Raw genomic sequence first — 15,246 nt, 5'->3', positions numbered from 1 at the left:
GTGTTGAAGTACCGTATGTCCCCCCAAAACATTTACTGTGTTGTTTTTTTTCGCCGCAAAGGTACACTACACATTGCTGACCGCTCGAGAATGTAGTGCCAGTGGTCTGGACAAGATGCCAAAGTTTCAGAGCTTGCCGTCATTTGGTTAAAAGTTATAAGCAATTTTTGGAAACGTTCAGTGAGAAAATTGCAGCCTACGAAGCCCACAAATAGATGGAGCTGAATGGCATCAACTACCAGAAACAGCCCCATTTTCCCACTGAAATTTTTAGAAAATCGCTTATAATTTTTTAATAAGATAGCAGTTAGTTCTGAAACTTTGGCATCTGGTGTGGACTGCTAAAGCTACATTTAGGTGAGCGTTCAGCAACGCATATAATTTAATTTAAAAAAAAAACAAAAAAAAAGCATTACATTTTTTTTTTTAAGGCCATGTTGTACATAGGCAAAACCTGTACAGAAATAAGCTTTGTTTTAATGTTTTCTGTTTGTGAGGAGGACGCTGATGATATATGCCGTCGCATTGTTGCCTGTGATGCTATTTGGCATTTCCACATTAACTTCTTAGCCCTACATGACAAGGGTGGCTTGTTGCGTGTAGCTAAAGTGACCTCTCAAAGCGGCCGTGCTTGCCACTTATTTGTCGCTTTCTTGTTTGCAGTTAGACGACTTTGAGACGTCACAGAAGTTCTACCAGCTACTGGATGTACTTTCGACCCAGAAAGAGTACAGCCGTCTGTTGTACAATTTTGTCAATGGAGGAATCGCTCTGTGTCATGAACAGTTGCTGCCCGCAAATGTAAGTCGTTTTTGCTTTTTGTTTTCTGGAATGCATGCTTTCATGACTACAATTTTTTTTTTTTTTAAACGAACTGGGTTATTTTTTTATTGAGTGATTTCTGTGAAACCTTATAGTATTATGATTATATTTATGTTTAGAAGGTGAGCATGTCGGTGGAAATACACGTTACTGAAGAAATAGACACAGGGACGAATACGACACATCTTTCAGCTTTCAACACATACTGCTGAAAGTCGAAAAATGTGTCCCTTTGTTTATTCTTTCAAAAACAAATGATTATATTTACTTGCACAAAAACTGTTGAGAGTTTTCTTTTTTCTATTGAGTTCATTTGTCTGGTACGTGTTTGTGTCGATGTAGCAGTGAAAACTTATTGCGCATCATACTTTGCCTTGCTCCAATCTTTGTTTTGCTTCATCTTGTTGTTTTCTGTAGGCCTCGGATGATGCGGTGTCCATCGCAACTGTGCCCCGCTGGAGGTTCCTGCGCTGGTGTTTGAAGCACTTTCCTAGCAAAGCTAGCGTCGTCGAGGAACTTCTATCCAAAGTAATCGACCGGGGAGGCATTGGCAAACCGCTCAAGAAGCCTCCTGAATGGATGTAAGCAGTTTTGTTTGGTGAACGGCCTTTTATCAAGCATCTTTATTTATTTATTTTACATACCCTCAAGCGCCGAAGCATTGTAGAGGGGAGTATTTTTTATTGTTGTCGCGCTTCTATTTATTAGTGCGAAAGCAGTAACTGTCTTATGGAGCGAGCCGACGTCATCAGCTTTGAAGCCGCACCAAACGACAGCTTAAATCTTTTCTCCAAGTGAAGCCAGCCCCCAGCTATGAAACTACGTGAAAAGCCTAGTCAAACAGCACCTAGTTTCCCCAATCCCAAAGGAGCGGAGTAAAGCTGATGGATTTCGGCTTCGGTCCCGTTGGCTGGCACACGTCGACGAGGCCCCTATTGGCCACTGCGCGTCAGTTTCAACGACTGCCACCCCATGGCGCTGCTTGTCCGCCAGTGCGCAGGTAACACAAAACGTCCAAGGTCACAGCGGCGAGGAGAGGGCACACTGTGCTGTCGACTCAGATAAGCTGCAGACGAAATAAGGGAGTGGAAGAATGACGTGTATGCTTTCGCATTCACAACTCATAAGAAGTGCTTAGGTGTACCTCAAGCCTTTTTTTTTTGCTCTGGGGGCCATTAAACATTAGAAAGCCTGTGTTTTGTACTTAGGTGCCTTAGGGTGCAGGCAACTGTTTTTTGCACTATTAGCTGTATGCAACAAGAGGGATCATATGTGCTCAGAATTTACGGCCACCTGATCTAAATCTATTTCAGTTCATATTAAATTTATAAAATATATATTAGTACGTGTATTTTTCGTATCATGGGAATAAATGCTGAGAAATACGAACAAAAAAAAAAAATACAGTCAAACTTGTTTATAACGAACAGCAGGAAACGCTGCGATCAGTTCGATATAGCAAGTAATTCGATATAGCAAAAAACATTTACAACGAACTTCCATGATGCGTTTGTTGAAAGGCGGGAGCTTCTCTTTCTTTCTCATCTCTTCGGTTCCGCGAAGAGATGAGATTTTTGTTCTTTTTTTGCATGCGTGCAGTTGTTTTGTTTTTTTTTAAAGCTTTTTTTTTTTTTTTTTTTGAATCGCTTCTCTTTGTGGGCAACCTTTTTGAGGTGAAAATGTTGTTTTTTTTGTTGTTTTTTTTTGCGCGTTGATGCAGTGTATTTTTTAGCTTTCTCCCCTTCTGAATCGCTTCTCTTCGCTCAATTTTGTTTGCAACTTGAGCTTTTAGAATTTTCTTTCTTTCCTACTTTTTTCTTTCTTTTGGGGGGGGGGGAGGGAGAGGGAAGGGAGGACAGGCCAGAAGACGACTGTTTCCGCGTTTTTGGAAACTTTCCCGTGGGGAAAAAGTTTGATATAGCCAATATGTTGTTTGTTATACGGATTACTTTCTACATGCATTTTTATGTAAAATTTTAATGAGTTCGATATCGACAATAATTCGCTGTACGTGAGTTCGTTCTAAACGGGTTTCACTGTATCAGCACGTGTATTTTTCGTAACAATGGAGGTAAATGGCGACGAATCCGAACCCTAGTTAATGCTCCACTTATATTTATTCTTAAGTTTCGAAGCATGACGCTAAGGGTAGTGGGCCTTTGTGCAGGCAAAACCAGAAGCTTTGTGGAATGACAAGAAACATGGGTGTTTGTGGCTGTGTATTGTCGTTTGCAGAATCCAAGACCGTGTCACAAAGTCACGTTGGGTGGCTCTGGTCACGACGGTGACTGAAGTCATATGGGAGAGCTTGACGGCAGTGCGCTTGTTTGCCGACGATCGCCGTGGAAAGCTACTCGTTGAGGCCGTAGAAGCCCTCGAGACCGCGTCTCAAGAGTCCTGCCTCTACATCTTGAGAGCGGTTTCACATACCCTGTCTCTGGTGAGCAGGCTTTCTCCCCATTAGGGAAGGCCTTAGAAATTATTGATTATCCGGGAAGTTTGTCTGTCTGCGGAAATGTCGAGGAATTTCGAAAGTACATTGCCGTGCACTGAGAACCGCAAAAACATTGGCAACGTCGCCATCATTTTCCACATACCATGTTTTTCAGCGTATGACTCACAATCTTTTTTAGAGATTTCTGTCACTGCTTCTTGTACGAAAGTGCAACTTATACACATTATTTTCTACAAGTATGGACCTTAGCTGCGGGAATTTACCATAAGTATTATATTTCTCGTTCAACTCATCGACGAGAGCGTTGAAACTTTTTCTTGCTCGTGCGCATATTGCGATTGTAATACCGTAAAATAACGGGCAAGCACCCACTCAAACTTTGGAGATAATCACAAAAAAAATGGGGGATGGGCGCTTTCCAGGTCATCAATTTTACATATAAATGCACTGTGCATATTTTCTCAGATCTTACAGATTTGGGAATGGGCGCTTAATGTGGAATGGGCGGATGCGCAGTATTCTACGGTACACATATGCGGGCTTTTCGGTGCAGTTTGCTGCACCAACCGTACAAATGTGTAGGTGTGGCTCAAGGCCTGTTCACGCATTTTCGCTGCTTACGACCGAGTTCTTCCGATCTCTCACGACGAGAGAACATGCTGGCTCATTTTCTTTCGTTGTAAGGGATGCTGGTGAAGGTTTTGAAGTATTTGAGAGATCAAATATATACATATACTATCTATGAGAAGTTGTCGTTTATAACATTGACAAAAGTGTTTGCGGGCCAAAAAAGAAAAAATGATGCATGAAAAAAAATATTTTTAAATGTACAAAAATGACGTCTGTTACACGGCTAGCCCGATAGGTTGCGCCAGCCTGGCATCTCATAAAGGATCCCCAGAAGTTTTAAGGCACTCAGTTGCAACCAGTCGCAAGTGTGTGAACCAGTCTCTACACAAAAGTGTAGGGTTGTGCGAATATTCGAAATTTCAAATAGTAGTTTCGAATAAGACTGTAGTATTTACGTTTGTCGGTCTTTTTAGTTTTGTCAAAGATGGCATAACAACGGACATCAGTTTTGTAATAAAAGAAGGTGCCACGCACTGGCGGCCTCGAGGCCAGCGCTCGGTCAGACGTTTTGCCAACACTCGAACAGGACGGTTGTCTGTCCTTTCGCCACCGGGTAAACCAGACAGGGTGCACTCGGGAAGACGGCTTCTCCGGCTGGGCCATGGAACACCGGCACCTTCGTCCGATGAGTCTTTCATAGCTTTAGCGCCCCGTAGGCGGAGTAGTACAAAGACACTATTCGATATTCGCTTCTAGAAGAACTGCACTATTCGCATTTTTCAAAGGGTTGATTGCGGCAAGTTAGCCCTGTTGAGTGTGCTTCTTACCGAGCACCGGTGCACTGCAGAGAAGCAATGCCCGCGGAAGCGAGCTTTGCGGGTGTTGCTTCTCTGCATTACATCGGTGCTCGGTAAGAAGCACACTCAACGGGGCAACCCGCCGCGATAAACACTTGGAACAGTGTGAATATCGCAATTGCGTGCTTGGAAGAAAAACATAAATTCAAAGTGGGATGGCGCACGCGTTCCGGCTGTCTTTGATAATAAATGCAAACTTTGTGAATCTGTATATCTGCATTGTAGTTAAAGTTTCAAAAATAAACTAACGATCATGCAAGAGCATACTATGTCAGGTGGAGGTGCCCTTACAACCTGCGTTCATCATGCGCGATTCATTTTTTTTTGACTCAAGACTAAAGAAAGAATATTTTATACAGCAAGATTTTAAGTTCATTCAATTGGGCCATTTCTATAGGATTGGCCATTTCTCAATTGGCCATTTCTATAGGATTTATTTTATGTCCAATCCGTCGTTCGCTTGCCATCCCAAGACATTGGACCTTTTAAGGTCTCAGTTCATAAATATAGATATATCAAACTTAGCTTTTAAATGAACAAGTGGAACAACCTTCACAAGTTTAGCTGGATTTTCATCTAAGCATTATGCAAGGGTAGTGAAAGGCAGGGGAAAACTTTGATATTCGAATCAACAATATTCGGCCAAAACCACTATTTGCTTCGAACTCAAAATCCTCTATTCGCACAAGACTACAAAAGTGTGATTTATGTAACAACATTGTTTTTTTTTAAACAGCCGTTTATTGGCTATTTTAGCAAAATCTATGCTGCGTAGCGGCAATGCCAAGAAGCTCAAGAGCAGAGGTCTTTTCGACTTTGTCGTCTGTTATCGCTGCTTGACTCTCGTAGGCAGGATAGAAACAAACATTGTTTCCAGTAATTATTTTTATGCTTCCGCCGTGCCATTCCTATGCACTGACTAGAGGAAGGTTTTTAGCGTCGAAAAATCGCTTTGCATTCATATGTAACACCGATTTTATGCTGCAGTGCAAGAAATGTATGGTGGTCTCTACAAGAAACGTATGGGGTGGCTTTCTGTCCGCCATTTTGCCTGACCAGCGTGCCGCCTATAGTTCGCCGGAGTCGCGAATAAGGGGTACGACCAACGCGGAGCGCAAGTTCGTCTGCTTCTTTTCGCAGGGGTTGTGGTGACGTTAAAACGCCGAGCTCTGATTGGTTCTGATTGGAGGACAGTGGGTAGACCTCAAGTCAGCTTGCTTTGAGGTCTACCCACCATCCTTCAATCAGAGCCAATCAGAGCTGGCACTCTGACGCCACCACAACCCGTGCAAAAGCAGATAAACTTGTGCTCTGCCATAGACTGAAAAATGCGGTAATAAAGAAAGAAAACCTGCACTTTCCCAGCGTAACATGTCTTAGACTCCAGTTCAGCTCACAAACTGAAAGAAAGTGTGGTTACATTCGGACGATCATTCTCCGTCGCTTCCTTTCCAGATGGAGGACGTGGATAAGCAGCTATTGTCGGAGTGCCTCCAGGTGTGCTGGCAGTCCTGCAAGGACCTGAAAAAGAGCGACCTGTTCCGCCCCTCTGTGGAGACGTTCATCGCTCTCGCCTTCCGAAGTTCCGTTCTGCTCTCCGACTCAAGGTCTCTTGTTGGTCCCGTGAGTTCAATGGCGTGCCTGCCTTTTAGTCCTTGACAGAGCCCTTCCATGCTTGTTTACCGAGGAATAGACAGTATTGTGTCTTTAGCATGACACCAGTAACATGTTTATAAAGCGTGACTGAGAATAGTTTCCAATTACTGTAGACAACTTTATTTTCGCAGGCTTGGTATGGCGCGAATTTGGCCGAGTGGGAATTTCAGGAATATTTTACAAGTACTAAATTTTGCAATCCGAATTGCTACGCTGTGTATTAGTTACCATAGAAATGTTATATTTGCGGCATCTATTTTTCGCTGTATTTTTTATTCACAAAATTTGCAGAAATCATGTCCTCGCACAATGTTTTTTTAGGCTTTACAAAGTAGTTAACAAAAAGCCGTAAAAGTTGCTCTAATGAGCTTTGTGCAGGTAAGTTATATGGCCAAGGGGACATACCGTAATATGGGTGAATAATTGCCACAATAAGTGTGGTAATTAGCTAAAATTTGTTCATTAACTTTTTAATTTGTAAAGATGATTATATTGTTCCAATTAAAAACTTGCTGAGCGTCATTGAGAACCACTAAATTCAAAGTTTTAGAAAGACTTGGAGCACGTGGGAAGTGCAGGGGTGCACTAAATTTACCACTTGTGCACAGGCACAAAAGTGAAAATGCCCCCACAGGTTTTTTTTTTTTTTTGTTTTTTTTTTATTGTTTGCATTTTTGCACCGCCAGCTTTGCGCCTGTTTTGTAGGAGTAGTAACTTTAGTGCACTACCGAACCTCAAGGATGAAGAAAGAATAAACAATTAAAACAGGGACAACACAACCACATCTCTCATAAAAGATGTGGTTGTGTTGTCCCTGTTTTAATTGTTTATTCTTTCTTCATCCTTGACTTAAACCAACATGCTCTTCTACCAAGCATACCGAACCTCCCACTTGTCTAAAGTCTTTCTAATGTTTACTAATTTAGCAGTTTTTGATGACGCTCAGCAAGTTACTAATCAGAACAATTAACAGATTTTAGTTAAGTATTCGACTAATCGTGACGATTGGCCCGCTATATCACAAGTCTCAAACAAGCGGCCTGCAACTTGCAGGGACACGGCCCGCAGGTAACCCCGGCTGCGAGCCCCCGTTTCCACATCTCGAATAATCCAAATGGCATGCACCATAATAATCACATGTCGCCAATTCATATCCGCTCGAAACATAGGTTTACTTTTATAACATTTTCACACGAAAGCTTGCATATGTCTGTTTCTGTCCTCTTTTTGTGTTTTGCTTTCTTTATATTGATTATTACCCCAACACGCTCGTCAAAGTCATCATTAATATTGTTCTGTTTTCATTTGTCTCCTGTTTTGTTTTAATTTTTGCTTCCCAGCTTTTTATAGTGTTTATCACCTGTACGGCAATTCCGCCAATAGGCTGCAAGTGCGAGCTCTTTGCTCAAGGACGCACTTCGGCTGCACGAATTCTTGTTCAGCAGGAGCGACTGCCAAAGATAAAGCTATAAGCTCGAGATTTTTGCCTTCAGAAAATATCACCCTTAAAATACAAGTATTTTCTGAGACTTGCGCTATCAAAAATTCTCAGGAAAGCAAAAACTGTCCAATGAAGCTTTTTTGTTTCGAGACATGTTGAGCTTGAAGTAATTCTCGAGTAAATTGAGAAACGGGAATGACAGTGTGCTTGCTCTCTTGTTTCGCTTAAAAAATGCCGGCACGTCGGAGGGGCTGTGTCATTTTAATTCTTGTGGCCGCATCAGGTAAGGGTCAAAAGGAGTGCTACAAACGAATCCCTACTAAAGATATCACTGCCAAATTGCGAGATACAAAAAGCTGAAAGCACAAGGTCCCTTCTCTAAAAAATCTCTTGACCCAACTACGGCTCCCCCCTCTCCGCCCCCACCGCCTTAGATGTTGAACCTTGACCTTTTGAGGTGGGCTGTCTGGACCCCACACTCGAATGAGTTTAAGACCCTTTTTCTGTATTATGTCCCCCTGACCATATGACTGGGCTGCACAGACTTCTTTCGTGTAGCTTTCGCAGCTTTTTTTTAAAAAAAATTTGTGAAGCCTAAAGAAACTCCTTGTGCATACATTTTAGCACAATAGTGTTCCAAAAGCAGGCAGTAAAAGTATTTTGAATATAATATCAACACTATGGATTATACATTGAAGGCATAAGACAAAGTGGTTGGTAGATTCATCTTGTTCCTTTGATAAAAAACTAATTTCCAGTGCCTTCTTTTACTACTGCACCTTTGGCCCAACAGGGGGATGGGTCGCAGTGCAAAATCACACCAAATCATAACTTTGTTATCAAACGGGCTTGGTATGTATAGCGAAGCCCGCTTTTACCTGTATCGCCAGAAGTTTTGCAAGGAGGCGAGTTTAACCTCATTTCATGCAGCGTGCATGTGAGAAATTGTGTAATAAAGTAAGTAATTGGTTTACCTGGTCTGTTTCAGTACTTGGAAGAAATTGTGGATCTGGGCGAAGTGATGCCCGGGGTATTCAACAGCCTCATCAAGCAGTTAATCAGTGTCTGGCAGAGCAACCGATCCCTAATGATAGACTATGTCGACGTCATGGTGAAGGCTCTCACTTACGGCCCTGTGTACCGAAAAGACCAGAGGTGGGTAATCTGCCATCATTTTACTTTTGTTTTAAACGTGGGGCGTGGAAGGTGACTTAGTAGTCTTTCGTCAGTCGCGAATACTTTGTTGTGCAGCGCGACTTTATATGATTGGGGCATTGGAGGCATTTCTAGAGTTTTTGCAGTAAGTGTTGATTGATTGATTGATTGACGTGCAGAATCGTGTTTGATGCCGAAGCGTTTGTGACATCGCGAGGCCACTCCCTTTCTGTCAACCAGCTTCTGGAAAGGTAAAAACTTATGCTTTTTAATACTTTTTGGGTGGGTGACATGTTGCTATAAACGATATTCGTTGCACTAGTACCATACAGCCATTTTTAGTGTTTGTGAATTAAATTGCACCAAACAGTCAAACCCGTTTAGAACAAACAGCAGGAAACACTGCGATCAGTTCGATATAGCAAGTAGTTCGATATAGCAAAAACCATTTACAACGAACTTCCACAATGTGTTTGTTGTAAGGTGAGAGCTTCTCTTTCTTTCTCAACTCTTCGTTTCCGCCTTGTGACAACGCGTTAGAATTTTTGTTTTTTTTGCATGCGTGCTGATTTTTTTTTTTTTAGTTTATCTTCCCTTCTGAATCGCTTCTCTTCGTGGGCAACCGCTTTGGGACGAAAAGTTTTTTGTTTCTACGCATGCGTGCACAATGTTCTTTTTTATTTCTTCCCTTCTGAATCGCTTCTCTTCGCTCAATTTTGTTCGAGGCATGAGCATTTGGAATTTTCTTTCTTTCCTACTTTCTTTTATTTTGGGGGGGGGGGGGGGGGGGGGGGGGGGGGGGGGGGGGGGGCGCGGGGGCGGGGGCGGGGCGGGGCGGGGCGGGGAGGGAGGGGGGAGGGAGCGAGGGAGGGAAGGGAAGGGGAAGGGAAGGGACAGGCTAGAAGACGATTGTTTGTGTGTTTTGGAAACGTTCCCGGGGGGAAAAGTTTGATATAGCCCAGGGGTGGCCAACCTGCGGCTCGCGAGCCGCATGCGGCTCTTCCCGTGGTAGAGTTCGGCTCTTCTCGTGGTAGAGTGCGGCTCGCGGCTCTCTTCCTCCCCCCCCCCACACACACACACACACACGCACTCCACCGCCTTCTTCCCGGTCACACGAGCACCTTCTCAAAAAGAGAAATGGAACTTGTTTTAAATCGAAAGACAGCATTCGATTTGGTAGTCTCGTGCTACTGCTACTAAACAAACAGTTGGATTGCTTTTGACTCAGATAGATTGAAAGTAGTTTGAGTTTCGTTTATTGCCCTTAACAAAACTTGCACCCCCTCCCCTCGCGGCTCTTGGAAGTTTCGTGCTTTTGTTTGTGGCTCTTAGCCCGGGTCAGCTTGGCCACCCCTGATATAGCCTATGTGTTGTTCGTTATAAAAAGTGCTTGTTACATGCATTTTTATTTAAAATTTCCGTGAGCTCGATATTGACAATAATTCACTGTTTGTGGGTTCGTTCTAAACGGGTTTCACTGTATTATGACCAATCGTAACCAAGGAGTTTGTGTAATAAAGAGTACTCAGTAACAAAAAGAAAGCTTCGCTTCTGTAAAACCTTTTTATGTTACTATCAATTTACCAAAAAGAATAGTATCTTTACCACAGAAGTATTCAATTCCATCACTACCTCAAATGCCCTTACTAACTTTACAAAATTTCCAAAACAGTTTTGTTTCTGAAATCTCTGTGTAGTAAAGCTAATTTAAATTACCATATTTTCCTGTCTCTAAATCACCGCCCTGTAAATGGTTGTTTTCACGAAAAAGTTGCTATATAAGTGGCACCTTTGTTATAAGTCACGCCTCTTTTTACAGTCCATATAGCAAATTTGCACTGATTGATAAGCCCGCATATATGTGTTATGATTGAGATATATGTGCAGGCGAGAGCCGCTTCAAAAAATCTCTCCAACAAAATAAACGATTAATATAACCCCGCAGCAAGTTTGCACAGTTAAAGTCCATACCTATTTCAGAAAAAGAAAAAAAGAACATATAAGTTGCACCATTGCATAAAATGCACCAACAGAAATTATTTTTTTTTCTTTTCTTTTTGTAGGTAGTTTTTTTTTTCAAAGTTCTTTTACTACAAGGTGTTATTGTTTTGTTGTCTTTTTGCTTTACAGGCAGTTTAAAAAAATAAAAAAAACAGTGAAAACTTCACTAATGTGGCTGTGTAGGTGAGTTATATGGCCATGGGGACATAATATAAAGGGCTAATCATCAAAATAAGTCTGATAAAAAATTGTTGACTAACTTTTTAAGTTTTTTGGATAAAATGGGTTTCAATTAGAAAATTGCTGAGCATCATCAAAAGCCGCTATATAGCAGATTTTAGAAAGACTTGGAGTGTGTGGGAAGTGCGGTGGTGCACTAAAGTTACAATTCATGCAACAGGTGCAAAGCTGGCAGCGTGAAAACGAGCCCGCACGATGTTACCGTCCCTCATCGTGCAAATTTCGCGCCGCAAGGCTTGTGCCTGTGTACGACTGCACTTCCCACGCACTCCATATCTTTCTCAAATTTACTGATTTAGTGGTTTCTGACGATGCTCAACAAGTTTAAAATTGAAACCATGTGTTCACTACCACTAACTAAAAAGTTCATTATCAAATCTTAGTTAATTATCCGACTTGTTGTGACGATCAGCCCCTACATTATGTCCCCCTGGCCATATAACTTGCCTGCACAGACAGCATCGATGTAGCTTTCACGGCTTTTTTTTTAAACGAATTTCTAAAGGCTAAAAGAACACCCTGTATATTGGGTTGTGAAATTCGCTGCCGTGACCCTTTGTGGACCACGCCATACGGAACCCCGTGCCATCCATTTCAGTGAACATCAGGCCGACGTGGAGGTCCGCGCACGTGGCATAGCGTTTCTGATCCAACTGGAGCCCGGCTCGGAGCTGGCTCTTCCAACGGCCGCCCAACTCTCCCAGGCGCTGGTCCGCCTCGACGCGGAAGTGTCGTCCACGCGTAAGCGCTACTTCGGCAACTCGACCATCCATCGGGTCAAAAACAGGATCTGGCAATCGCAGCTCTGCCTCCTTCATCTTCTGGACGAGGTATGTGCGTATTTTGTCTCTGAAAAGATTGTGGATTTACGTGTATATTACGCCGACAGCTGTTACGAGGACTTCCCAGCTGTATTCGTGGCGTCGGTGTTGTGCCAGGCGAAAAACCTTGTCTCACTTGCGCTCATACGCGCACCGCCCTAGGAGGCCAGGCACCAGTGCATACGCTTGCCTCTTACCAGACGGCAGTGTCTTCTACCTCTACAGTTGATGGGGGACACTGCTACAGATTTCTTGATGTAGAACTCGGTTTTGCACGTACCGATCTGAAGCAACCCACCACCCTTAGTGGTATCTGTCTCGATTTAGTCTTGGGCAGGGTCATTTACTCATTTGTTGTGCGGTCTGTTCCCTTTCCTTTATGCTTTAGTGATTACCAGGCTGTGTTGTGTGAGATCGAGTAAATAAAGAGTGGGTGTGCATAAAAGTGACTGTTATTACGCGCAATAACAGCTATCGCCGTCACGTCGCATACTGTTGCAAAAAGCTGCAGATGTTTTAGTAGTATATCTCGGCCGAAGACATTAAAGTTGAGTGTTTACAAGCTATGGTAATAAACTAACAAAATGCAGTTATTATTAGTATGGTACTATGGCTTTTAGTTTTACAATATTGGCTATAGCATTCTTTAACTGTTTGTGAGTTTCAATGGATGCCGTTTATATTGGAAGGCAACTATCCACTCTTCTGATGTGTGTCGAAGAAATGACTGAAAAAGAGCATTAGCTCTACAGAATGGGATTTCGACCTTATGAACATGATCTAACCGAAATTAAGCATATTGGGGGTGTGAACAAATCAATCAATCTGTCAACTAACTTCCTGTTTAATATAATATTACTATATTATTATCAATGTTGAGCGTCTAGGTAGAATGTTGTCTCAACATGTGAGTACACCCTACGTAGAAACATCAAAAATTCCTGTTAAAAAGTTATTTGTCCCTGAATTTAAAAATGCTGCATAAGGAGCTTTGTATGTTCATGCAAAGCTAGTGGCTCTAATGGATTTTAGTTTGGTCTCAAGGTAGACCTCCAATTAGTAAAAACAAACGTTAAAGAAATGCTGAAAATGTGAGAACAGCATCAGCAAGAAAGTAGATGACCCCGAAAGAACAGCAGATGGCCGAGACAAGATGGTTTTATTCCTTTACGTTTCATGCAAATGAATCTGAAATAAGTATTCTTTCCAAGGACTCGTCAGTTTTAGTAGCCAAAAAATCATTGAAGAAAAACCTTATTTCTTCCCATTTTTCTGAAGAATAAACGAAGCCAGATTTTACAGTGATAGCTGTTATTGCTGAGGTACTGCTGTGGATGCCATATGTGTTTCGTGCACGGCAGTGACCGTTTGTTATTTTATAGCATATAATTTATTCCCATAAATACCAAAAATTAGGGAAAGAAATAAATGACATTCTGTTGCATCTAGAGATGGTGCCAGGGGACCTAAGTGCAAACCATCTCACCAGATTTTTGTTTATTTTTTTCCGTTTCGGGAAGGCAACCTCTCGCATCCTACTCGAAAACGTCTACTCGGAGCTGGTGGAAGAGAGTCAGCAGCCCTCGATTCGTTGCCTTCTGGAGTGGGTGGCCGTGAGGATACTCCTTGGTTACCCCCGGCTTAGGCCCACCCTGGAGCCAGCCATGGAACAGGCAAGATGGGATTCTTCTTCTGTACCTACAGTTCTTTGCAACGACTTTTTTGTAGCATCTACGGTAGGCCTAAAGAGGTAGTTGAATGATGTAGGGTTGGAACCAGTCATGGGTAAGTTACTTTTAAAAAGTAATTCGTTACAGTTACAGTTACTTTTAAAAAGTAACGACGTTACTTTTCAGTTACTTTTCTATAACAAAAAAAAAAATTAAGAAAAAACTAGAAAACGCCCTCACAACGTTTTATTGCATAAAATTAAAAAAAGTACACTTTTTACTTCATATTGTAACTTAGCAGCAGTTGCTTCTTGAAGTTATATAGTTTTTGAAAGTTTCCACGCCAGAGTAGTGGCGCAAATCAAAATACGAAACATGGGCAGTGCGGAGTAGTGGCGCTAATCAAAATACGAGACATGCGCAGTGCCCTTCACGTGTATTGTTGTTTCACGGTTGATTTACCCTATTAAAAAGCGTTTGCACAGAAAAAAGAAAAACCACAACATAGGTGGTGCTTCAAGACACTAAGATGTAAGTGTTCAGTCACAAAGTACAAGCGCGTGTGTAAAGATAACTAGATATTTTTTCATAAAATCTACACGTGGCTATATTCGGGTCGTGAGTCGTGACTCGTGAGAAAGAACGTATTCACAACTTTGTGCAAGGCTAACTTGACACTCGAAATGTCGGAATAGACGATTTGGAAAGTGCAAGAAATGACTGAATTGCACTTGTTCAGTGACATATTATTCATAAAACGCTCAAAAGTAACGACAAAAGTAATGTCGTTACTTTCATCGTTACTTAGAAAAAAGTAATAGAACTACAGTTACGAGTTACATTTTTAAAAAGTAACTCGTTACAGTTACAAGTTACCAAAAAAGTAACAAAGTTACAGTAACGCGTTACTAGTAACGCGTTACTACCCAAATCTGGTTGGAATGTTCCTTGCTACGCTCAAACTTACTGGCCCTGTTCTGACCCCAGATGCTCGTATTCAATGCCTCTGACCAAGAAGCTCCTTTGTCGCGGCGTCTCTTTTTTTTGCAAAACTTGATGGCAGAGTCATGGGGACTACCCCATAGTGACGATAGCCGAGTGCAGTGCATAAATTGTACACGAGGACTGCTTGAGCGCTCAATTTTGGCTTGCAACAATCAGTGCCTAGGCAGGCATTCAGGTAGTGGCCCGTGTCTAATCGCTGCAATAACGAGAATGGGAGAGTGGTCGAAACCTAACAATGTCTAAAACTCAAACACGCGCACTATGCTTTGTCAATTTTAGTGCAGGGGTGGGTAGGGCGATGTATTAACATTCTTCTCTCCTCCCATCCCCTGCAGTATGTAGGAACGGGGGCGGTCAAGTAGGATAGGAATTATTTATTAGTATAATAATGTAGTCGGGTGCAGAGGCATTTCACGGTCGGGTTGTATGTGTGGTGGCATTTCAGGAAAAATGATGCAATGCCCCTAGGAAGACGTGCATCGATGAAGAGAGAAGTCTTTTATACGTTCACAATTCTCCTGCCCCGTGTTACACTGCACATCGTTCTGATAGA

General features: G+C 42.3%; 1 protein-coding gene across 1 annotated transcript in view; it reads left to right on the top strand.

Annotated features, from left to right (window-relative positions):
* The window catches only part of LOC8026475 (probable methyltransferase TARBP1), a 41,805-nt gene that overhangs the window by 11,309 nt on the left and 15,250 nt on the right, over positions 1–15,246 (top strand). The window contains exons 10-17 of the mRNA XM_029974168.4: positions 664–801; positions 1,240–1,403; positions 3,058–3,262; positions 6,160–6,327; positions 8,790–8,956; positions 9,136–9,207; positions 11,796–12,027; positions 13,539–13,691. Of these exons, the coding sequence (XP_029830028.3) occupies positions 664–801; positions 1,240–1,403; positions 3,058–3,262; positions 6,160–6,327; positions 8,790–8,956; positions 9,136–9,207; positions 11,796–12,027; positions 13,539–13,691 (1,299 nt within the window). The remainder of the gene's footprint in view (positions 1–663; positions 802–1,239; positions 1,404–3,057; positions 3,263–6,159; positions 6,328–8,789; positions 8,957–9,135; positions 9,208–11,795; positions 12,028–13,538; positions 13,692–15,246) is intronic.

Source organism: Ixodes scapularis, unplaced genomic scaffold, assembly GCF_016920785.2.
Source record: "Ixodes scapularis isolate PalLabHiFi unplaced genomic scaffold, ASM1692078v2 PGA_scaffold10__122_contigs__length_95168666, whole genome shotgun sequence".
Lineage (NCBI taxonomy): Eukaryota > Metazoa > Arthropoda > Arachnida > Ixodida > Ixodidae > Ixodes > Ixodes scapularis.
The sequence above is the reverse complement of the archived record's forward strand: the minus strand, read 5'-3'. Positions and strand labels throughout refer to the sequence as shown.